This window comes from Crotalus tigris, unplaced genomic scaffold (genome assembly GCF_016545835.1).
Source record: "Crotalus tigris isolate CLP2741 ecotype Arizona unplaced genomic scaffold, ASM1654583v1 scf7180000020062.1902635, whole genome shotgun sequence".
Taxonomy (NCBI): domain Eukaryota; kingdom Metazoa; phylum Chordata; class Lepidosauria; order Squamata; family Viperidae; genus Crotalus; species Crotalus tigris.
In genome coordinates, this window is record NW_024097841.1 from 1018072 (window position 1) to 1042500 (window position 24429).

Sequence of the window (24429 nt, forward strand, 5' to 3'; positions counted from 1 at the left end):
TTCCCACTCACCTCTCTACGAGGCAATTCTGGGTGGCTTACATACAACACTAAAGTTGCTTTTTGTTGAACTCAGTGGCCTGAAAAAGGAAGGGCTCTCAGGGCAAAAGTTGCCTTCCTACGGCTCATCCGTGATCTGAAGAAAGTGACTGTGGGCAGCTGGATCTTTTATGCCCTCCCCACTCCCAATGCAGAAGTCAGATCTGAGAGCCCCATTTAACACTGGACAATCAAGCCATGGATTTGCCCTTTTGTTTTATTTTATGACTTATTGGGGGGGGGTTATCCTAAAAAAAAAAGAGAGCGAACTAGTAAGGAGAAGAAAGAGAAAAAATGTCTCCAAAATCTTCAGCAACCCCTCAATACCCACCTTTATTCTTTCTCCATTGAGCGGGTTCTTCAGCTGACTAAAATTGTCCACAAATTAAATTTATACCAAATATGTAAACCACTTTGAAATTGTTCAATTATTGTGACCTGCAGAAAGTTCTTATGAAAAATGTATAAATACTAATTAAAAAAACGTGTGTGTGTGTGTGTGTGTGTGTGAGAGAGAGAGAGAGAGAGAGAGGGAGGGAGGGAGAAAGAGAGTTGTATCCATTAACAGTGGATACAGTGAAACAGTGCTCTTAGTCTCTTTTTCTACTACTCCAGTCACCTGGCAAAGTATTCTTCAAATCCAACGTTCTAAGCAACTTTGCTGATCAGAAAGAAATGTGCTTTGGTACCTTCAACTCCAAGAGCCGCCCCCCCCCCCACACACATTTTCCCAGTTCACTGCTCCCCTCCTTCCCAGGTGCCAAGGAAGACCCACTACCTACCTTTTCCAATCTGAGAGGAGCTTCTGGTATGCTTGAATCCAACACAGGAAGCTCAGAACTGAAGGTCTGGAGGTAGAAATGAAGGCAATCTGATTTATTGATTAGAAACAGTTTTAACAACAAAAATATGACAAGAACCTCTCTTGAGACAAATCAAAGGTTTAAACATAAAAAAAACCTTAAAATAAGCTTCCCTCAAGTTAGCTAAAGTGTTGTCACTACACTGAGACTAAAAGATGATGTCCCTCAATCCTAGAAGCAGAGTTGCCTTAGAAGTAAAAAGGGTAGCCTATAAATATAATAAATAAAAATAAATAGAATCATAAAATCAAAGAGTTGGAAGGGATCCTGGAAGTTTTCTGGTGCAAGCTGCTCTCCCCCCCCCCCCCGCCAGGAATCCTAGGACGAGCCCAAACAAACAGCTGTGCAGCCTCTGCTTGAAATCATCCACTGATGGAGGAATCCTCACAATTCCACACTGTTCAACAGTTGTCATGATCCGGAGGTATCTCATTCTTTGAAATTTAGACCTTCTCTATAAAGCTTCCACTCACTGATTCTTCTCCCATTCTCGGGCCCCACGGAGAGCAAATCCATACTGTCTGCTATTTCTCAGGGCACTCCCCATGAAAGGAGTGGCAGGGAGGGGGGCTGACTGCCCTGATCCTTCTGAGGCCTCAGTCAGGGGGTCTCTAAGGAGAGGGGAAGAGAAAGCATCACTTCCTTCTTCATTTCACCATGGTTCAGTTGTGTTAAGATTATCAAAATGGTACTTTCCACTGCTTCAGACACACATAGTCCAGTCCTGATTCAGAGGATTTGGGTAAGTTATGACTTCTAACAGGGAAGAAGTGTACAATCTGAGCTTTGGTGGTAATGGAGCCTGAGTCAGGGGGTGGGGAAGCCACATGCTTTGTCCCAATGACTTAGCAGGTACAGAACTGGCCATCCATCCCTAGGTCGGCCCGAGCTGTCAGAAATTCTCCAAGCACCCCTGACAACAAATTGGTTTCTTGCCTACACACCAACTTGCTGTCGGGGTGCTTGTAGAATTTCCCCTGATCATAGGGGAGGGGAGGAAAGAAAGAGAAGACAAAGAATGGTAGAAAGAAGAGCAGCAGCAACTGGGCAAGACACACTTTCTGGAGCAAGGCAGGGCCAGAGCTGGAAAAGTAGCACTGGGGAACCACATCGGAACATTGGCAACATGTTTCTTTTTTCTTTTTTTAAACAAAATTTTACTAAATTTATATAAGTGAGGAAAAATAGGAACAATACAGGTATGGTAAAGTAAGGGGTAAAAGGAAAGGGGGGGAAGGAAATAAGGATAGGTACAATCACATATTTCAACAAACAAGCAACCATCCGGATCATAATAAGTAAATATCATATTCAACCATTTTTAAACAAAGCTTAAACTGTAACATATTAAAAACAATTAGTAAACAAATACGTTGATCTCTTAAGTAAACACTACTAATAAAATCTCAAAAAAATAATAATAAATCCTAACAATCAAAAGTAACAAATGAAAATCAGTAGATCAGGAAAAGTAATTGTATCATCAAAATGTTAGTTAGAACTCAATTAAAAATCAGTCAACTATTCTAAAATATCAAATCCTTCAAATTCTAATGTGTCTCTAACCATTGATAAAATTTTTCCCAAGTTCTAAAACAAATTGAGTCATCTTTTTCTTTCATTTCTAATGTTAGTCTATCCATTTCTGCACACTCTAAAATTTTGGTAATAATAATCTGGTCAGATGGTAGATTCTCATTTTTCCAAAATTGGGCAAAGACTATCCTTGCAGCAGTTAAAACATGCAATATCAAGTAGTCATTCTCTGGCAAAATGTTTTTAGCTCCACCTCCACAGGGAGAGGAGGACTCCCCCAATTCTAGGGTGCCCTGCCACACCATAAGAAAACAGTTTTTCTTCTCTAGGTAATAAGAGAGGCAGCAGCCTAGCTAAGAAATCGACACAGAAAAGTGGACTCACATCAGTAAGTGTTTCTGAAGCATAGTTGATTTTTTTCCCAGACAGCATTGCCTGAAGCTCCTCAAGACTCGCATCGATACAATTCAAGAAGTCTTGGATCTCTTCTCTGTGAAGGGAAGCAGGGAAATATAAATGTAACACAGAGACAGACAGAAGGAGGAAGATGCCTTTTTACCGTGTTCCAAGAAGAAACTCAGAAGGGCCAGCTTGATTTGGCATAGCACAGCGTTTCCCAAACTTGACCATTTTAAGGCATGAGGACTTCAACTCCCAGAATTCCACAGCCAGCAACGCTGGCTGTGGAATTCTGGGAGTTGAAGTCCACATGCCTTAAAATGGTCAAGTTTGGGAAACACTGGAATAGCAGAATGTCCAAACTAACTCGGCTCCATCATTCCAGCTCGCTTTTTGCCAAATAGAAAGGGGAGGGTGATGGTGAATTCCTAGAGAGGGGGGAGGCTATGAAATGCATAGATGTTATCCACCAAGGTCGAGTTATGAAATATGTTCAGTAGCACAGAACTGTTTCCCACAACAAAAGAACTAAACTCAATAGATAAATTGTGGGTGGCCTGGAAGGGAAAAAAGGGTTTTACCTACGGGAGTTTTTGTGGGAAAATCCCAGACTTGATTTTGCTTTTGCTGTGCCTAGTTGGCTCTTTCAATAAAGCTTTACTCTTGATAGTTTTAAAGAGTTGGGAGTTTCTTTCACTGAATGTGCCAAATAAGACAGTTGACATTAAGTCAGTTCTCACAGCAGTGCCTACCTGGACCCCACCAAGAGATCAGTAGCCCCGACATGTCGGCTACAGGCAGAGAATAGGAGAGGAAGAAACCAGGAGAGCTCTGGCCCAAGAGGCCCCAGCAGCGCTGCAGGCCAGGGCAGGGCCACCACCTGAGGTTGCGCATCCCAAGCTGAGAGCCCAAAAGTTAGAACTGCAGTCAGTGAGCTTAAGGGAGCGACTACCAGGGACCGAAGACCTGCTGGGCAGCAAACTTGGGGAAGGTGGCAGAGCCAAGGACTACCTAATCCCAGCAGGAGTTAACATGACCCGAGGGAGCAGAGGGAAGGCGAAGCGACCGGTTGAGTGGGACCAGCCGATCGAGTGGAAGCTCCCCACTGCAGCCAGTAGCCCATCGATGGCGCAGCTGGGAGAGAAATTTAGAGGCCTCGAAATTAAGTTCTATTCTATGACTCCCCAAGAGTTAGAAGAGCTGCGCAACTTCATAGGTAAGAATTTGGCACAGGGTTTCATTCAATCAGCAAGACCAAAAATGGCTGCCCCAGTGCTATTTCGGGAAAGATGGGTCTCTTCGTCTCTGCATAGATTATAGATGCTTGAATGCTGTGTGTGTGAACAATGCCTACCCTTTACCGCTCATGAAGGACATGTGAGTCCACCTCTCAAAGGGAAAGATTTTCTCAAAACTAGATCTGCAGGAAGCATATTACCAGGTTAGAATCAAGGAGGGGGATGAGTGGAACATTGTGCTCAACTGCCCCTTGGGGTGCTTCCAGTTCAAAGTACTCCCATTTGGGCTACAGGGAGCACCTGCAGTGTTTATGCAACTGATTAACGAGGTCCTCCAGGAGCACCTATACAAGGACATTTTGGTGTGCCTAGATGACATATTAATCTACATCGAAACGAAAGCTGAGCATGTCAGATTAGTCGGCACAGTTTTAAACAAGTTGCGTGCAGCCAAATTATATGCCAAACTTTCAAAATGTGAATTCCACAAAGAAAAGATTGATTACTTGGGTTACTAGATTTCTCACGAGGGCTCTCATCGGCTTTTCCCCACAACAACTTAGCACCTATGGATTGGCTCAATTCAAACCAGCCGGATGGACAGTTGGGGTGGGGTTTGAAAGGGTTCTTTTAATGCAGTGCTTCTCAAATAGTGGGACGCGCCCCCCAGGGGGGGCGCGAGGCTCCATAAAGGGGGGCTCGTTTGACCTCGGCAAATACTGTCATATTGGACGCACGTGACACACGCAAAGGACCCGATTGGATAGATAGTCGCGCGGGGGGGCGCGAAATGTTTTCTTCTTCCTAGGGGGGCATGACAGAAAATAATTGAGAAGCACTGTTTTAATGTAACGTTTCACATGGGAAATCCTCCTGCCTTACTATCCTGCTAGCAATACCTTCCAATAAAACTTCCTGTTGAGACGGTGCAAGTTTCAAGAGTTCTGCTTTCTTGGAAGGCTTAACTGAGGCAGGTCCTTACAGAAATTCTCAGTTCCCGGTACAACAGGGGAAACTGCAATATTTGGTATTATGGAAAGGCTACCCTTTAGCTGATGCAGAATGGGTGGCAGCGACAGATGTGAAGGTAGCTAAGTTAGTGTGCAAATGTCATGCCTACAATAGGGAGACCTGGCAGCAATATCTAATGATGTGTGCAACGTTGCGTTTTATCTCCCAGGACTATCATTCTTCTGGAGGGTCAGCATCTCAAAACTGACTCGGCTCCCTCATTGCCTGCACCTGATCTGGCTCACATTTTGCCAAAGAGAAATGGGAGGGGGGTGAATTCCTAGGGAGGGGGGAGGCTCTAGAAGGCATGAGTGCCTGCTGTTGTCAGTGAGATGTTATCCACCAAGGTCAAGTTATGAGAAATGTTGAGCATTATGAAACTGCTTTCCCACAATGAAAGAACTGGACTCAATTGGTGAAGTATGAACTATGGGTGGCCCAGAGGTGGAAAAGGGGTTTTACCTGTGGGAACTTTCACAGGAAAATCCCAGAACTGATTTCTGTTTCTGCCGTGCCTAGGTGGATCTTTCAATAAGGCTAGTTTTAAAGAGCTGGGAGTTTCATTTGTTGAATGTGCCAAATGAATGGTTGACAAGGAGGCCTTTAGTTTACTGGATTTACATCTCATTTTCATGCCACACAGTAAGATCACCTAGGTAAAAGGGAGGATGAGAAGCAAGGGTTTCTTTCACAGCAGTTTATGCTGGAGAAATAAGGAGCAAGAATCGAGCAAGGGATTTACAGCTGCTGCTCGACAGAAATACCCAGAAATCCTTTCCCTTTCTAAGGCAGGCTGAAAAGTGAGAGAGGCAGCAGCTCCAGAAACAAAGGGAAAAAACCAGGGTTTCATTAATAAACAGTAGAACCAACTTTCTTGGAAAGGGGGGGGGGGTGCTGTCTGATGCCAGGCAGGTACTTGTCATGGATGGCAAGGAAGAGACTAACCTCCTTCAATGCCATAGTTCTGTGGCAGGGGATAATCCCGCTAGGTGTTGCCTCTCTGAAAGTAGACACACCTGTGAAGGAAAGAGTCACTCGATGCCGTTGTTTGGTTTTCATTCATGATGGAATCGATCACTGCTGCAGCTTCTTCATTAGCGGTGACCTGTGGAGTCTGCAGCTCCACAGCACAAGACTGGAGGGAGCTATCCATGAGCTGGACCGAATGGTCGCCTTGGGACAGTTCTGGCTTTGAGGTCTCTAGTACTCCACAAGTGGGAATTCTTTCTCTGATGGGCACAGAAGCCTTCCTGAAAACACACAGGGTGAACTTTCACTTTCTCCAAATGGTGCAGTCAAGTACCAAAGCACCTTCCACAGCAGCCCAAAGTGGAGAGAACCCTCTTTTTTCCAACGGGAACCCTGCACTGCTGGCATCTATCCATTTTAAAAGAGCAAAGAGACTCTTGAATCAAATCACAGCATCCATACAGTTTTCTTGGCAGGGCTACAGAAGTGGTTTTGCATCCTTTTCTAATAACATGTTGATTTCCTTTCCCAGAGTCCCTAATGGTATGGATTGATCTTAGAATCTAAGCAAGATCAGTGTTGGTTCATAGTCGTCTGGGGACCCACATATGAATTTGAATATTGTTGACTAGACTGGGAACTTGAAAGAACATTCCATAAGGAGATAAAAGCAAACTTCTTCTGTAATACTGCATGGATGCCGTCACCAAAGGTTTGAGGGCATCTTTGCCTTTAATTCTCCTTTAAAACAGAATCCAATTCATTTGAAATCCACTCTACGAGGATCCCTAAAAGGAAGGTTTTAATTAGGAAAGCCCCATTCCTTCTAAAACTATTCCCAACACTCTCAGCACCACATAAATTTGCCTTTTGAGAAGCTGCTATCTCCATTTTCATGGCATTATCAAGTGTTAGGGGTACCTTTTGGGCCAAGCTCACATCTAAGTAATTTCGCCAAGATCTGAATCTAGCAGAGCTGGGAGAAGCTTTGGATATCCTAACAAACCATAACTGACAATGTTCAACTTCAGAGTGTTTAATCTGGTTTCATACATCCACAAATGCCACAAACTCTCATCCTGTTAGCTATATAAACCAAGCCGTCAAAAAGCCATCAAATATCTACTTTTTAAGACTAATTCCCAATTCTATTTTTTCTCCCCAGGAACATGGCAGTAACCAGATCTCAAATAAAGATTTTACAGAGCAAACAAAACTATATAGACATATCCTGGCGACACCTCTAGGGTAAAAATATTCAGCACTTCGATCACTTGTAGTGAAGCAGCCTGGCTCAGCTTCAGTGCTGTCTCTCCGTAAAAACATCTGAATATCTATAACCTCACCAACTTCCATGACTGGAGTGCACCAGCGGCAACAGCTTCTCTGGGGCAGCGTCTTCTGCGTCCTCTGCTTCCTCTTGAGCATCTGTGATGTCACGAATGATAATGGAGTCTTGGCAGCCTGGGCCATGCTCTGAAAGAGCTGTCTAAGGGCACAAGAGAAACCAGCAGTGTATCCAACACCCTTATCATTGTTTTTCTTATTCAGACAATTGTTAGAATAGTAAAACTATTATTGCTCTGGCAATTAGGAGAATTCCTAGTGAAACTGAAATACATCATTAAAAAAATTAACAAGCATTATTAAGAGGTAATTTTATAACCAACTAAGCTAGAATTAATTCAACATGAACTGCCTTAGGAAAATAAAGGAGAAAAACAAAACAAATCTTACAGCTTCACAGTCTTCCACGGGAATGTGCATGTACTGGTGGGTATATTTTGCAGGCGAAGAGTCTGAAGCATCAACCAAAGGCCTAGGAGAAAAACACAGAGAGCTCTATTGCTATGGAGGTGGATGGACAGGTGAGCTGCAAAGATTTGTATGCAGAAACCACTGCATGCACGTAATGGAAGTATTCCCCAATAAGAAAATCATCACCAGAGAAATGGCTTGGTAAAAACAAAAATAGGCTTTGATCAACTTGAGTTTTTCACCTCTCAGACATCTAAACAGTCCAAGAAATTAAATATGCAGAGGGAATCTTTACTCCCTTTTTAAAAGAAACAAATAAATTAACATTTGCATGCTTCTGAAGGATGCTTTTTAAGACACTGGACAAACTGAAGAAATGTTCATTTGATTACAACGGTATTAATGCAACTTCTTAATTTTGCTGTATATCTATCTTGATTTAGAAAGCAGCCCTGATGAATCAAATATTGTTTACCCCTTTACAGCTACCAAACTGATTGGAGGATTATGAGTTTTGATAGCCTGAGCTTTGAAATCATAGCTGGCAATTCACAGCATTTAGGAACCAAAGTTGAGGCAGGCTTCCAGCACAATCAAGGCATAATCATTATTGCATTAAAACGGGCTGACTTTTCCTAAGAACCACTTACATCTGGAATATAGTACAATCTCCAACCAATAAATATGAATGACAAAATCCAAGGCAGCCCTTTCTTGTGCTCAAATGAAAAGAAAATCATAATTTTTTCATATGAGAAGTTCTTGTCTTGGAAAATGTACCACAGCCATTTATTTTAACATAGAATGAAAGACCATCTGCTTTCCAAATGCACATACCCCTTTTTGGAACCCCCCACTAATTATAACCATCCAAAATGTTTTTTCTGTGCACATGAATAAAAAGGACATGAGTTCGACATCTGGACACAATCGTCTGAACATTCCCAATTGGAAGAAGCCACCGGCCAGCCCTCAGTCAGCTCTGCAGTCTCTGGGTCTACAAGCTGAAGCTCAGCCACCCACCGAAATTAGTTTTAGCTTTAGTTTTAAAACTTTAATTAGCTTTAAACCTTCATATCCTTCTGCATAATTTTCTCAGTAAGAGAAGTAAGAAGGGGTTCATACAATATGCTCCTTTGAAGTCTAAGACCTGGAGGAAATACAGCCACATTTTCTCTGCTCTTCCCCATTTCTCTGTGGCTTGTAGAGAGCATCCCTGGCCTGTTCAGGTTTCAAGTTTCAGCTGCAGCAATTTTCACCTGATGCTAAGAAGAAAACCAAACCTACAACAAGCTGCAGGTCTTTGAGGTTTTTTTCTGGTAAGAGAAGCATCTGACAGATTGCTACAAATAAATAAATAAATCAAGATGAAAGTTCAGAAAGAAGTCAACTCAAGTGTCTGGCATGTTACAACAAACCATAAGCAGAGGGTGTGCCCTGAGCAACCACAAATACTCTAACACAGGTAAAAATAATGCTCACAAAGAGACCATGAAAAGACAGGCAAAGTAATTAGAAATAGAAGCAGGATGAGCAGCATTTTGGAACCATTTCAACTGTTCCATTTGCTTCCTCCTAACAGGAAGGAGCCCTATGAAGTTTAAGAATGCTTTTCAGCTCATTTTGAATAGCAACAGAAGTATAAAGTGAACAATTACCTTTTTCTTTTGCGCCCCAAAATGCAGTTTCCACTCATTAAACCCAGTATAAATTCAAGGATCTGAAAGAAGAGGGGAAAAGTAACAATCTTCTCTCAACTCAACCATCACACTCTCAAAATTAAGTACAAGAACAATATTCAGTGGTGCAAACTAGAACTGGCAAAGGTATTAAAAACTTTTCATTAACTCCTGCCTTTAGCTCATACCTCCTTCAAATAAATAATACAAACACACTACACATATACACATGATATGCTATCATCACGGACCATCTTACATAAGATTGAAAATCTGCAGATTTTAAAAATCCTATCACTCATAATTACAATAACTTCTACTAGCAGTTGAATATTTCACCGTGTATTTATTTGCTAGATATATATTCCATCTTTTATCTCTGAGTTCAAAGTAGTTTATTTAAGGAGCCCCCTTCACCTTATACCCCTAAGAGAGACAGGGTGAGGGAATGTTATCTGTTGAAGAATCCCAACGCTGAGGGTGAACCTGAACCTCACACTTCCTGGTCCTGGTCCAACACCTTAACCAGTGCAATTATTTACCCTTATAAGAATAATTGAGGATTTTGATAATACATGGACTGAATTATCATTCACCACCTTACATGCCACCAGGTCAGAAGATGTATTAACAGAGCAATGGATCACATTGGCAACATCTTTGCTATCATTTCCTCAATGTCAGCAGACAAATCTGCTCCAGATTTGGGACCCCCTGCAATTCTCTTCCGTTCTCTCTTGCACCAGAGAGAACTCCCAATTACAGGACCTAAGCCAGCAGCTTTCCTCTATGGGATGTCTTCCCTCTGCACAATATTTCCTTAAAGATGACTACTATAAAGATGTTCAAAGCCGAGGTGCCGCTCAGGTATTTCCCCTGAACTGTATCCGAAGAGGGATAAGAGGGGAGGAGGAAGGATGGAAGGAAATTGGTTGGGAGGAAGGGATGAGGGGAGAGATGAGAGGAGAGAGGGAGTAGGGAAGGAAGGAAGGAAGGTTGAGAGGGCGGATGCAGTCGGGGAGAGATAGACGAGCGACACCTAAGGTTCTATTTTAAAGGTATTTTTCTCTTTTATTTATTTTTTCTTATATAACGTATGGAAAGTATTATATGTATTGAAAATTTAAATAAATTTTTTTTCAAAAAAAAATGTTCAAAGCTGCTTTGTTTCATCTTTTCTCCCCATTTGTCTTTGACAGTGGTGTCTCTGAGTGTTGCATAAACCTGTACAAAGGGAGTCATTTGCTGCAAATGTTCTACAAAATATTCTAAAACTCCTTTCAACTATGAGTAAAGGCAGTTTAAATAATCAATCAATCTCTGTGAGTTTCACTGCACAGGGATTTAACTACTTCTGATTTTCCTTGCCACTCAGAATGCAATTAAAAGAAATTTTGTTCACTGTACAGTGAACTTTTAGTTCCTATATTTCTTTTGATTCTCTAATCAGGCCCCTTTATATTTACCTGATTCAGAATACTGTTTTTTGCCCTGTGCATGGATCTTATTGTGGGACTTTTCTTACACACTCGGAGATTGACTTGATGCATTCAGCCTGAACCAAGATGCACAGAATAATATGAAATTATAGGATGATTCAATGTACTAGAAAACACAGCTTTTTGCAGCCAACAAAATTTGCCTGCAATTTAATGGTTGTTCCTTTCTTGGTTCAGTGAAACTTCTGAATCAATGGCCTATCGACTGCAAAATGATTTATCTAGACCACACACTCATTTTAATATTTTAAAAAAATCTCTGGGACTTTTCTTTTGCTATTTTTCTTCCATTCCAGTCCTTCCAAGTAATCAGTAGGACTTCCACACTTCAGCTTTCCAGCCCAAGGAGACCTTCTGCGACTGTCTGTTGAGTCTCTTCCTTCCAATATCTCTAGGAATCTGGGGGCTTTCTGAGAAAAGTTGTATCTTGCATTTAGACTAGCTCTTCTTCTAAGTACTGGAACAGGCTAGATCAGGGGTAGGCAACCTCGGCTCTTTTATGACTCATGGACTTCAACTCCCAGAATTCCTGAGTCAGCTATGCTGACTTAGGAATTCTGGGAGTTGAAGTCCATGAGTCATAAAAGAGCCGAGGTTGCCTACCCCGGGGCTAGATCATTCTTAGGACCTGTCCTGGATCAACTGACTCCTGGTGGCAACAGGATGGTGGGGCTGGAGGGCTCCATGTGGGGGACAGACGCTCTGGAGCAGAGGGCTCCAAGCCAAGGCCAGACTGTTCACCATACCTTCGACAAGAGCTGCTGCTGGTGGTTGTGCTTCTGGCGCAGACAGGCAACCTCTTTCCAGAGGGCTTTGTTTTCCCTAGAAACGAAGAGCAGAAAGAGGCGAGAGGATGAAAGTGAGCAGACTTCCAAGGGTTCAGGGTAGTCCAGTAGAGACTTTTGCAAGATGATGATTTGGGTTGCTGCACTTAAGGGAAGAAGGATGCATGAAAGCAGAAGGATACTAACCAGCTTTCCATTCTAAAAGACCCAGAATGGAAAAGGAGATGCCATGGGACTTTTCCCTGGAAGCTTGTGGGGCAAAAAGAGGCTTTTTCTGAAATGATGTGAGGAAGGGGTTCACTTAATCATGCTTGAACTACAGTAACTGCCAGGGTTCTGAGAAGGATGTTTCTCAGCTCTGCTCCATGAGATCCTTTAAATGGAGACTTGGAAGGCCAAAGTCACAAGAGATCACTGCTCAGGAGCAAAATATTCATCCTGCAGGCAAAAAACACCAGCATTTCCAAGAAGAATGATTTCTTTGGAAAGGGACAGGCAGAAAGTTTTGTATCTGTAGACATTAAAGGGTTACACAGCCTATCAGTCCAGCCCTTCATCAGGCAGCTTTTTATAGACTTAGGTCACCTTCTGCTCTCTCAATGATTATGAATCTTTTCACTTCCCAAACTAGACCATTCTTAATTAAAACATTAAAGGACAACAGTTAAACTTGCAGGGGAGTGAAATCTCAGATAAAATTCTGCAACTGAGCAGGCCAACTCAGCAATCAGCAGGAGCAAGATCTTGGGGGACAGAGGACACGAACATTAATAAGAAAACAATCTTCCTCCTAGATTTGCAATTATTAGTATCCACAACAGCAAGAGCTTTTATTTCCTTTTCCAAGTGGGTGGATGCCAACAAGTCCACCTTTCCGTACTCAGGGAATCCCTTCATTTGATCCGCAGCTCTATAGATGGGGTGGAAAACTCCTCTCATGATTTGCCTCTCAAATACTTGTTCATGCTGCATTTAGGGTGCTGCACCTTTTCATACTTTCCAGCTTGATGTCCATATTGTTCTGCTGCTCTCTCATCTCCTGGACCTCCAACAACACTTTGTGCAAGTCATCTGGACAGATTTTGAGATCTTCCGGCCTTACTGTGGCCACCTATGACAGAGTAGACTGAAGATGATAATATGAACATGTTTATAAGGGACAAACACAATTGAAATTTGACTCATAAGGAAGACACTGAAAATATGCAGACACACTACCTTCCCCTTGCCAATCATAGATGATAACCCAAAGCTGCTGTTTATGCCCACTCAGGAATAGCTACCTGGGCACTCACCTACCCCAGTACCAGAATTGTACTGAGAAAGGAGGATTGCAACATCCCATTAAGAAAAGCGCTCACACAAGTGTAAAAGGAAAAGGCTGTTGCGATTCCGTACCAGCCAGTGGACCCAGCAGCTGAGTCTGGGGAATCAGAGGAGGAGGAGGAGGAGGGGCCTGGAGAGCCATCAGAGTTGGAGGAAGGTCTGATGAGCTCCAGGACCTACAATTTGATGAAGAGCCTGGCCCCTCCACTCGTGCTCAGGCTGAGACCAAGCTGTGCTGGGAAGCTGAGTCAGACTCTGAGGACTCACAGCTGGAAGACATCATAGACACTCACAAACGCAGGCAGGCAACAAGAGCAGGACAGAGGGAGGTAATGGGGCAACTCCAAGGGCAAAGGAGAAGGCATTGAGATGCCACGCCTTGGAGCTGCATAATAAAAAGGGACACTGTGGACGGTGCTGATTGCTCTAGGCAACTGTTTGCAAAGGACTCAAGTTTCATGGAATCATGTTCTGTTTGCCTTGCCTATGAACAATTCTCTGTTTGAATCTTGCTCTGTTTCCCTTTGGACAATTCTCTGTTTGAATCATGTTTTGTTTGCCTTTGAACAATTCTACATTTTTCTATTCTATATTTAATATCCTGGAAAAGATCCCCAAGAAGCAAAATACCTCTGAAAGGGAAGGAGGGGGATTTCCGCCCCACCCTTATACTAATGGAAGTGATGAATTAATCTTTTTATGAAGGATCAAAATATATGGAAGTGAAATAAATACAAAACCTGAAATTTAAAACTTAAATCTGGATAAATCTAAAATTGTTTTAATGGTTAAGACTCTCATTTTAAAGATTTGTTCATTTTGGAAATTGAAAAACAAATAGTTGCTAACACCTAGTGGTGGATGAAGACTATGACAGCTATGACTTTAATATAAGACTTGGCAAAACCTGAGAAAAGCTAGTCTGTGTTTGTGACCTTCAAAGTTTTAACAACAAAGAACAGCTGTGATAAAAAAAAGACAATAATCTGGGCTGTAGACAAAGAGAGAATTATACATTTCAGAAAAAAAATCTTTTTTGAACTATTTGGATTACAAATATCTATTTAATTGGGACTCTAAAGCTATTTGCAGAGAAAAGAAAGGAAGAGAAAAACTCAAATACTTGGCCATCATGGATCAGAGACATGTAGAAAGAACATATCAAGAAAACATAAATACTTCACAGGAGGAAATATATAGTATACTGCAACTAATTCAAACAATGACTTTAAACCACAAAGAAATCCAAAATAACTTTGAAAATATAAAGTTAATTCTACAACAAAAAAATTTCCAGAAAACAACAACAGAGAAGGAGCAGACAAAACAGATAAATGGATATAGAATTGAGAATAGAGACTTAAAGATGGAACTTAACAAAACAAGGAAACATGATTTAATCCTAGTGGAAAAAAATTCACAAGAATTGGAAAAAACAACTTATCCCTTAAGACTACAAAATAAATCTGAGGATAAGAAAACTGATTGAATAAAATGGACTGTAGAGATGTCAGGAACATTGGAGAGAAAGGAAATGATAAGAGAAGCGGAGAGAAAGAAAAAGAAAAAGATTTTCAAGAAACATGGAAAAGCAGAGGCCCCGTACAAAGACACTTCACCTGATTTGCTTTTTATATCTACAGCAATATTTACAAACATACGGAAAAACTTTTTGATTCAGCAAAATACATTGATTAAGAAAGGTACTGGGCAAAAGAAAAAGATTAAAGTGGAAACCAAGGAAATAGATGATGGGGCTTACCAGAGAGAATACTTTTTAAAAAATTGTTTAAATATGGTTAAAGAAATAGAAAAGTTTTGGAATATATATGTCATTCTAAGAAGGATGAATTCCCTAAATAATATAGTATGGTTTTCCCCCCCCCCTTTTTTTGTTCTCTTTCTCGACAGGAGTAATATAAAAAAGTTGAAATGACTTAGATAAAGGAAATTTTAGATACTTAAATGTGATTGAGATTAAGAAAATTATAATGGATAAAAAATGTTTTGAATAAGAGTTAAAGGACCAGATGACTAGATGTATTAAATGGAATGTTTAAAGATCAAACATATTTTTAATTATGGTTAAAAAGAATAAGAAATTTAGGAAATAAATATATATTAGCTTAGGAGGGATAAATATTTTAAGTAGCATGTTATTTTTTATGTTTCTTTACTCTTGCTCTCTTTTTTTCATTGTTTTATCTATTCAAGAAATGTAAAAAGTGTGAGATGTTCATATGGAAAAATAGAGTTAAATTTTTAAATATAATTAATTTTTGAGAAAATCTTAACCAGTAAGAATACCTAGAATTTGGTAGGAGAAATAAACTAAAATAAAGACTGTAACAGGATCTATGATAAGACAACCAGAATGATTGGATAGAAAAGAAATATTATATTGATGTGATTATAATTTTTTAGGAATATTGGGAAAAAATATATATTTAATTGTTATCTATCAAAACAATAAGAATTGTATTAACTCAATGTTTGCAAAAGAGGATATTTTGGGAAAAGAGGAAATCAACTAAAACCATTATGTGGATTATGGATTATAGAAATCAATTGTTAATGATTGTTTTACAAATGACAACACACTGCTCACCAATTATTAAACGATTTATGTTTTTTAAAAAAATCAATAAAATATATTACAAAAAAAAAACCCATTAGCATGGATGAAAAACATCAAAGCCAAGAGTCCCTCCTCAAGACAAGCTCAACTCTGGAGACTTCATGAACCCACTCATAGGCAAGCGGCTTGCCTTGGCCTTCTTCTGCATTATCTTTTCAACTTCGCATTGCATTCTACTCTACAATCCTACAATGTGGGGGGGGGGGTAGAAATTGTCTCCCATCCGAGTACTAAAGAGATTCAGCCTGCTTAAGTTTTGGGGGTGGGCTTTTCTGGGGGGGGAGGGGAGATCAGCCAAGGTCCAACCCAATTTGCTCATAATGCTTTAAACCAGTGGTTCTCAACCTTTCTAATGCCGTGACCCCATTATACAGTTCCCCATGTTGTGGTGACCCCCAACCACTTATACATCACCGGGTGCCAGGGACATGGCCAAAGAAAAGGGGGAAAACATGGTGGACAGCCTTGTTTGGCGACCCCCGTGAAATGGTCGTTCGACCCCAAATGGGGTCCCGACCCACAGGTTGAGAACCACTGCTTTAAACAGAAAGTGGAGCAGGTAATATGTGATTGCATTGAACAGAGAAATTTTAACCAAGCAGCACACTACCTTCCTTTGGATGTTTGCCAGTAAATCGACCTTCCCTCTCTTGAAAAACGGATGCTGAAATTCAATGGCAGAATTCTTGTCACAGGTTATCATGCCATTTTCAAGTGCAATCACTTTTCTGAAGCCATCTGTAACAACATCGGGAGAAATTAAATGTGTTTGTGCCTCTGAGAAGCCCACTTTCATTTAGACTCTTACTTTTCCTTTAGTTAGATGCAAACTCCCCACTCAAAAGAAGAGTTACGATGGTCATATTCTGCTATGATAAAACCCATTTCCTTTCTTCCTTTTTCAAAGGGAAGAGTTCCGTGTGATAATAGAATGGAAGAACAGAATCTGGATACCAGCAGGGCAAAGTCAAGGGAAGGAAGATGGGTAATTCTTACAAGACAGCCTGGGATCCTTTTGAGTGTTTGAAACTGAAAGGACTAAATCAGATGCTTGCAGAATTAGCTATGTTATTTAGTATCAACTACCCCACTCAGTGCATGCAGCAAACAAAGACTCCTGGGCCATTCTTTGTTTCCAAGAATATAATTTACTGTGCAGATATGTATACCAGGAGTAGAGAAGCCAATTCTAATGGTTTCACACACAAACAGCATAGTTAAAAGCTCCCCTCTTTCCCCCCCCCCTCCCATTGTCACTTTACTCCATCCAATCAATTATGTTCAGCTTGTTTGGGCAACAGACTCTAGTGAACTTTCCCAGCAGGTGATCTTGGAAGGCTGGTATGTCTCACTACAGAGTCGGTGCTCTTGGATTCCATTACCCCCTCCCTTGCATTCCAACCCATACCCCCATTGCTTTTTGTCTGGCTGTGAGCTGGGTTTGAGACTCAAGCCATGCCACTTGGTTTTTATGCCCCTCTTGGCTCCTTTGGGTTCAGCAATGTTTCTTTGAGGAAGGTGTAATACCATCTGATTTTAAAAAGACCTATGTTTATATTTGACAATTTTCACGCCAGCTTCAACTTTCTCTTTTCAGCTAAGGTTGTTGAGGCTTCCAAGGGAGCCATGGTGGTGGAATTCCTTCTAGAATTGAGGGACACATTGTGGCTGAAAATGACACTCAAATGGGCTGTCAAAATCTCTCCGGAGTAAAAAGAGATTGCAAGATTACCCATCTGTATTCCCAGAAAGTTTTTTTGTGTGAGATAGACAATAGGAACTGTGTTTTTGTGACTGACTGGAAGTAGTGGGATTTCAATGTGCTTATAGCTGCTACCATTACTTAGGCTCACCTCTTGATCACTTCAGGGTTTGTTTGTTTTTTGCTGTTTTTTAAAGCTTGAGAACCTTCAAATTGGCAAGTCTTTCTGAAATCACCCGGTGAGGGTTTTTTTAATGGGCATAGAAAGTTTTAAAGTTATCTACCTCTACAGAACAATCAGAAGGTGTTACTGAAGAGTAATAAGCAACATGACCATTTTTCACACACGATCATTGCAGCATCCTCATCGTCACATGATCAAAATTCAAACACTTGGCAACTGACTCATATTTATGATGATTGCAGTGTCCTGGGGTCATGATCCCTTTCTATGACCTTCTGACAAACAAAGTCAGTGGGGAATCCAGATTCACTTAACTAGGTGTTACTAACTTAACAAATGTAATGATTCAACTTAACAACTGTGGCAAGAAAAGTCGTAAAATGGGGCAAACTCTCTTAACAAATGTTTCACTTAGCAACACAAAGTTTGGGCTTAATTGTGGGTCATAACTCAAGGCTACCTGTAGTTCCATATGACAGCATAATTTCATAATTCCTTATTTAACAAATCATGCTATCATATCACTTCTTTAATATAATGCAACTTTTTTCAATGAATTTTAATTCAGCACTGTTTGTTATTAGAAAATCATTCAAAATGTAACTTATTCTTGGAAAAAAGAACCAAGAACTGGAAAATACAAATCCTCTTAGTTTAAATCTGTATTTCTGAAAAAAAAATACTTGCTTTGTGTTGAAGAAAATTTCACTTCAAACATTGCAATTTTTATTCCTAACCCTGTTATTTCATTGCTTCATTAAATTACAGGGAGAAAAAAATGTACTTACAAAAATGCAAAACTACTTACTTAAAACTTTTGAAAACAAAAGTGAACAAGCAATAGCCTATTCCAACATCAAGACAGATTGCTGTAACTCCCAGCTCCAAAATCCCCCCAGAGGAGAACTATTTTCATCCCACTCCTGAATGGTGAAAGGATAGGACTTCTCCCCTGATACTTCTCCCAACCAAGGGCCCCAGTTATTTGGGATTTGATAACCAGCAGCACCATGGACTGAGCCCAGAGGCCTCCAGGCAAGTGATAGTCTGCTAAGCAGCTAGTAGTAACAGAGGAGTAGCTACACACTGTGGCAACTTCAGCTTCTAGGGTGTTTTCAGGCATAAACTCAACTTCAACAAATTGCAGTATGGTTACCATGTCTTTTCAAGGTATTAATTGTTATCTTGAGTCACTGTCCTCAATTTCTCCTGATCTAGGAAGGGAAGGAGGCAGCTGGCATGCTAGCCAAGCCTGCCCATAGCTTCCACTTATCCCTCTAATTCAGCAGCTCCGGACCTTTTGGGCACCAGGAACTGGTTCCGTGGAGAGATTTTTCTGTGGACCAAAGGGGGCGTGGTTTCACATGCTCCTTGCATCCCACCAATGGAGCTTTGCTTGTTTGCACGGCCCGGTTGCTGACGTGCTGTGGCTCAGTGCCAGTCCACAGACTGAGGGTTGGGGACCTCTGCTCTAGTTAGAAACCCAAGTCCAAGACAACCCCCAGATTGCAAACTTGCTCCTTAACCAAAGGAAACTCCAAGTTTGCTCCACCCCAACCAGTCCTTCATAGCCTCCAGGACTTCCAGTGCATCCAGTTCTGCAGGCCTTTCATAGCCTCCCAGCATAGCAAACAACTGTATATGGCCTACATCAGCATGGCCTGCTGGGGCCTCTTTTGAAGCAGCAATATGAACCTTGCAGAGGAAGTTGTTCCTTTATACCCCAAATGCAGCTTGGAAGCACCTTTTAAAAACCCATATACTGCTTTATAGCTATTGTACAGAAGGTGGATATTAAACCTTTTATATGAACCCAGTTATGGTGTAAAATATTTAAATAATTGTTATGAGAGTTTAGGTAAATACGGGGTTTTTATTTTAATGGACACTGGGTGCTGAAAATAACAAAAATAGGCAGAATCTGATACTTACAGATGTTGAGCTGTCGTATGAAGCTAGACAAATTGTTGTGTTTGAAGTACTTAGGAAGCAATTCTTTAGCAAACCTCTGTTCATCCAGAATGCAAAAATTCTGTCCATTCTAGGAAAGTTAAGAAAAAAATAAGTACAGGGAGAAAAAATAAAGATGTCAAGATCTACTACTCAGTGGCATCACTCAGTCCGTTATTTTAGTGCAGTGGTTCTCAACCTTTCTAATGCCGTGACCCCATAATGCAGTTCCCCATGTTGTGGTGACCCCCAAGTGGGTGTGGCCACCAATAAGAGGGAGTAGGACAGCTAGGGAAAAGGGAAAAAAATGGCGGACAGCGTGGTTTGGCGACCCCCGTGAAATGGTCATTCGACCCCAAATGGGGTCCCAACCCACAGGTTGAGAACCACTGTTTTAGTGCACCTCATCCAGCGGCATATATTGGTGGTGCACTAAACAGACTGTGAGAGATGTGACTTCCATCTCTTAACTAAAGAGAATCCATTAATGCAACCAGATAACGATGGCAGAGCAATTCACCTCTAGCTGTTCTCTACTGAGCCAGGAGATGAAGCATCTCAGAGCAACTTTTCTTGGGAGAGTGAAAGAACACACCCTGGAGCAGGTGTAGAAGGATTTGCCCATTTCTCTCTCTCTCCCTCATTATTTGGATATATGTTTTGGTTTGAACATCAGTAGAAGAGCTTCTGCCAGCAAGCCTTGCTTTGGCTCCAGCTACCTTTCACTCATTTTAGAATTATAGAGCTGAGAATTATCAATTGTTGCAGTTGTTGATGTCCTTAAAACTATAACTCATTTGTAAAATGCCTCTAAATGTATAGAAGTCCTTTTCTGAAACAGTGGGCTTTGGGTTTTTAATGTGGTGGGACACATTGACAGAGTTACTGTTGGGATGTAAGATGCAGAAAGATTTGAAACATTTATTGTAAATTTATATATGTGCACCACCCCCAAACCACAAGCCAACAATGCATTTTGATTTGACCTCCATCTGTGAAATGATAAGAGTTCAGTTTTGATTTTCCCAGACATTAAACATACCAAGGCTTGGGTTTTTTATTCATTATTTTATTATTTTTATTTTGCTTTCATTCCACTTTTATCATATACAGTAGTATTATATAAACAATAACATACATTATTGATTGATTGACTGACCACCTATCTTAGCACAGGGCAAATCTGGGTGGTTTATAATATTGAAAGATAAAGCTAGACAACATCTATAAACAATACAAATACTATACCAGTGATGGCGATCTTTTTAGAGACCGAGTGCCCAAAAACTGGCCCCATCCCCACTCCACCCCCTGCCACACACACCCATTGCCCATCCCGCTTGCCCGCAGTGCCATTCATCGTCTCCAGGGCCCACCGCAGATCACCCAGGCAGCCCAGCAGCGCTATGGCAGTCAAGCCCTCTGCCCACGCCCTGCAGCATCAGCTGGGCACAATGGGGTGTGAGGGCAGAGTCTTGTCTACACTGCCTGGCTGTCATGTCCTTGGCTGCACTGCTCCGCGTGGGCCACACTCAGGAGCGACTCTCCTTCAGGGGGGCTGCTGGAGAAGAGGGGGTCGCTGGGGAGGCAAGGCTGGGGCAATGGCATGTGTGCCCACAGAGAGGGCTCCAAGTGCCGCCTCTGGCACCTGTGCCATAGGTTCGCCACCACTGTTCTAGAGTTTGCCAATGAACATCTGAATGATTCAGAGGAGAACTGGGTAAGTGTTGTAGTCAGATGAGACCAAAATCAAGCTCTTTGGCATCAACTCAACTCGCTGTGCTTGGAGGAGGAATGCTGCCTATGACCCCAAGAACACCATGCTCACCGTCAAAACATGCAGGTGGAAACATTATGCTTTTGGGGGTGCTTTTCTGCTAAGGAGACAACTTCACCGCATCAAAGGGATGATGGACGGGGCCATGTACCGTCAAATCTTGGGTGAGAACCTCCTTCCCTCAGCCAGGGAATTGAAAATGGGTCGTTGATGGGTATTCCACCATGACAATGACCCACAATACACGGCCAAGGCAACAAAGGAGTGACTCAAGAAGAAGCACATTAAGGTCCTGGAGTGGCCTAGCCAGTCTCCAGACCTTAATCCCATAGAAAATCTGTGGAGGGAGTTGCAGTTTCAAGCTGCCAATTGTCAGCCTTGAAACCTTCATGACTTGGAGAGGATCTGCAAAGAGGAGTGGGATAAAATCTCTCCTGAGATGTGTGCAAACCTAGTGGTCATTCCAAACAAGTCTGATCTCTGTGACTCCCAACAAGGGTTTTGCCACCAGTACTTAGTCATGTTTTGCGAAGGAGTCAAATACTTATTTCACTCATTAAAATGCAAATGAATTTATAACTTTTTGAAATGCATTTTTCTGCCTTTTCTTTTGTGTGTCTCTCACTGTTAAAATAAACCCACCATTAAAATTATAGACTGATCATTTCTTTGTCAGTGGGGAAACGTACAAAATCAGCAGGGGATCAAATAATTTTTTTCCCTCACTGTACACTGGCACTGAGCAAGGGTCTCAAAAATTTAGACTGGACTGCTTTAAACCCTCAAGTATGCACAATACACCAAATACTTGGACTTTTTACTGATAAGGGAGAACATTTGTAGCTCAGGGCTGAAATGAGGGGTCCCTGAGGATCTCTGAGCTTGGCTGGTTTCTTGCAGACTTTTCATTACCTAACTAGGTCATATCATTAGTGCTAAATGGTGTCTAGTACTGATGTTACCCAGTTTGGGTAATGATATGTTTGCAAGAAACCAGCCAAGCTCACAGATCGCCAAGGACTTTTAGAAGTTTGCTTGCTGTGGGTGCATAGTTGTTGCTCCTGTAGATTGTGTATCTAATTGCATTAGGAAGCAGGCATAGGTAAGAAAGTTTAAAGAGTGGCATTTCCAGGAAGATGATCTGGAAGTATGTCTATATGGCTTCACCTGCTCCATTTAGTAGTTGGGGCTGATTTAGCATTTCATCTTGTTAATACAATTACCTTAGTTTTCACATAGATAATTCAGATCAACCAAAGATGTTAGCAGGTGGAAGCTGACCCACAGCCCCACGTGCAATACAGACAGAATAACAATATTTTCAGCATATAGAAAAATGAAAGTTGATTTTGTCAGGGATGAAATTTAGCTCTATTAAGGGCCTAGACCAGTGTTTCTCAACCTTGACAATTTTAAGGCATGTGGACCTCAACTCCCAGAATTCCACAGCCTAGACAATATCATGTATAAAATCAAATGGGGAGGAACAGAATATCTGTTTGAATACTTTAGAAGTTGTAGTTATGTCACTGAGGTGCCTTCATGCAACATAATAATTAACCGGGGTAGCCAGCAATTATCAGAGGAAGTTAATTTTCACCAAAATTCCTCAGAAATTAATGTTACTTTTCTCATAGAGATGCTTTTGGTAGACTGGTATATTTTGCTGAGAGGTGATGAAGGGAAAACACTGTGGGTCTATACCTATGTTGTTCATAGTATGTTTAGGTGTGTGTCATGTATGTTTCACTTTGAGAGCGGGCAACTAAATTTCATTTTTGAGGTGTGCCATGCCCACAGTATAAAAATGACAATAAAGGTTATCTTATCTTAGCACTCTAACCATAAACCCATATTCTTCCTTGACTATAATTTTTTGTTGGATCATCCTATCAAGAAACTTTTGGCAGAGGAGTTTCACAATTATGCATAATAAACTGATTGGCAATTAGCTGGTCTTCCCACTTTAAGATATTGGGATTATTAGGTCTAATGTGCAGTTCTCTGTCTTCCCTGTCAAACACATGGTTTGATAGTCTCTGGTGCATTACTGTTCAGTTTGATGCTCTTTGTTACATAATACAACTTATATATTTTGTTACAAGTCATCTGGGTCCTCTGCCAAGAAAAGGGTATCATCTGCATAAGAAATATGCCGAGTGATGGCCTAACGCAACTCACATGACGCCACAAGCACTTTTCATACTTATCCATAAATGCATTAAAGCAGTGTTTCCCAAACTTGACCATTTTAAGGCATGTGGACTTCAACTCCCAGAATTCCACAGCCAGCATTGCTGGCTGTGGAATTCTGGGAGTTGAAGTCCACATGCCTTAAAATGGTCAAGTTTGGGAAACACTGCATGACAGGAACTCGGCGGCGGGGTCATTGGCGTCAGCAAGGGGTGAGCTGGCCTTCGCTCTCACAACCGTGGCTTCACTGAGAACAAACTCCTCGGCCTTCCTGGCGCTCATGACCCTGCCGCCGAGTTCGAGTAATGAAACCCCCCGCAGAAAAACAGCCGTCGCCGCCAGGCCCGGGAGAGCGAGCGAGCGAGCGAGCTCGGTGGGCTCCTTTCAACCCGGGGCTGCCAAGGTTCCCCTCTGCCTGCTCCACCTTCCCAGGCAGGCCTAATAGAGGCGCTCCGGGAAACGGCCCGCGGCGGCGGGGGGGGGCAGCACCCAGAGGCCCCACAGCCTGGACGGCGCCCTCCCCGCGAAAGGGGCTGCCCCCCCCCGCTGCCTCCGCGCATGCGTCCTGCGATCCTCACCCGGCTCCACGAGATTACGTCATCGCTCCCGGGGTCTTCGACCAGGGCCCAAAGTTTGGCCAGGAAGCCGGGGACGGAGGAGGAGGCGCCGGGCAAAGCCGGGCCCGCGCCCACCAGCGCCACCGCTTTCTTCATGACCGACCCGCGATGCCGGAAAGGCGTCAGTAGGCGTGAGGGGCGAAGGACGTCGCCGGGCCGACGTCACGTTGAAGGGGCACGCCCGCGTGCCCGGCTCGGCTTCTCATTGGCGGTTCCCGAAGCTGAACCCGCCTCTTCGCAGGGCTGGCGACCGGTTTCCCTCGGTTC

The 24429-nt window shown here is 42.1% G+C and overlaps 2 protein-coding genes across 3 annotated transcripts in view; one reads left to right on the forward strand and one right to left on the reverse strand.

Annotated features, from left to right (window-relative positions):
* The window catches only part of VSIG4 (V-set and immunoglobulin domain containing 4), a 91709-nt gene extending 67315 nt beyond the window's left edge, over nucleotides 1-24394 (reverse strand). Inside the window, exons 1-11 of the mRNA XM_039365367.1 lie at nucleotides 24124-24394; nucleotides 19558-19666; nucleotides 16350-16477; nucleotides 12762-12886; nucleotides 11737-11812; nucleotides 9471-9532; nucleotides 7792-7873; nucleotides 7401-7543; nucleotides 6102-6335; nucleotides 2822-2927; nucleotides 821-886 (exon numbers count right to left, since the gene is read on the reverse strand). Of these exons, the coding sequence (XP_039221301.1) occupies nucleotides 821-886; nucleotides 2822-2927; nucleotides 6102-6335; nucleotides 7401-7543; nucleotides 7792-7873; nucleotides 9471-9532; nucleotides 11737-11812; nucleotides 12762-12886; nucleotides 16350-16477; nucleotides 19558-19666; nucleotides 24124-24258 (1266 nt within the window). The 5' untranslated portion in view covers nucleotides 24259-24394. The remainder of the gene's footprint in view (nucleotides 1-820; nucleotides 887-2821; nucleotides 2928-6101; nucleotides 6336-7400; nucleotides 7544-7791; nucleotides 7874-9470; nucleotides 9533-11736; nucleotides 11813-12761; nucleotides 12887-16349; nucleotides 16478-19557; nucleotides 19667-24123) is intronic.
* Nucleotides 24395-24423: 29 nt separating this feature from the next.
* The window catches only part of HEPH (hephaestin), a 120872-nt gene continuing 120866 nt past the window's right edge, over nucleotides 24424-24429 (forward strand). For both annotated transcript variants that reach the window (XM_039365364.1, XM_039365366.1), the window contains exon 1: nucleotides 24424-24429. This exon is cut by the window's right edge and continues 337 nt beyond it. The gene's annotated coding sequence lies outside the window, so the exon portion shown is untranslated.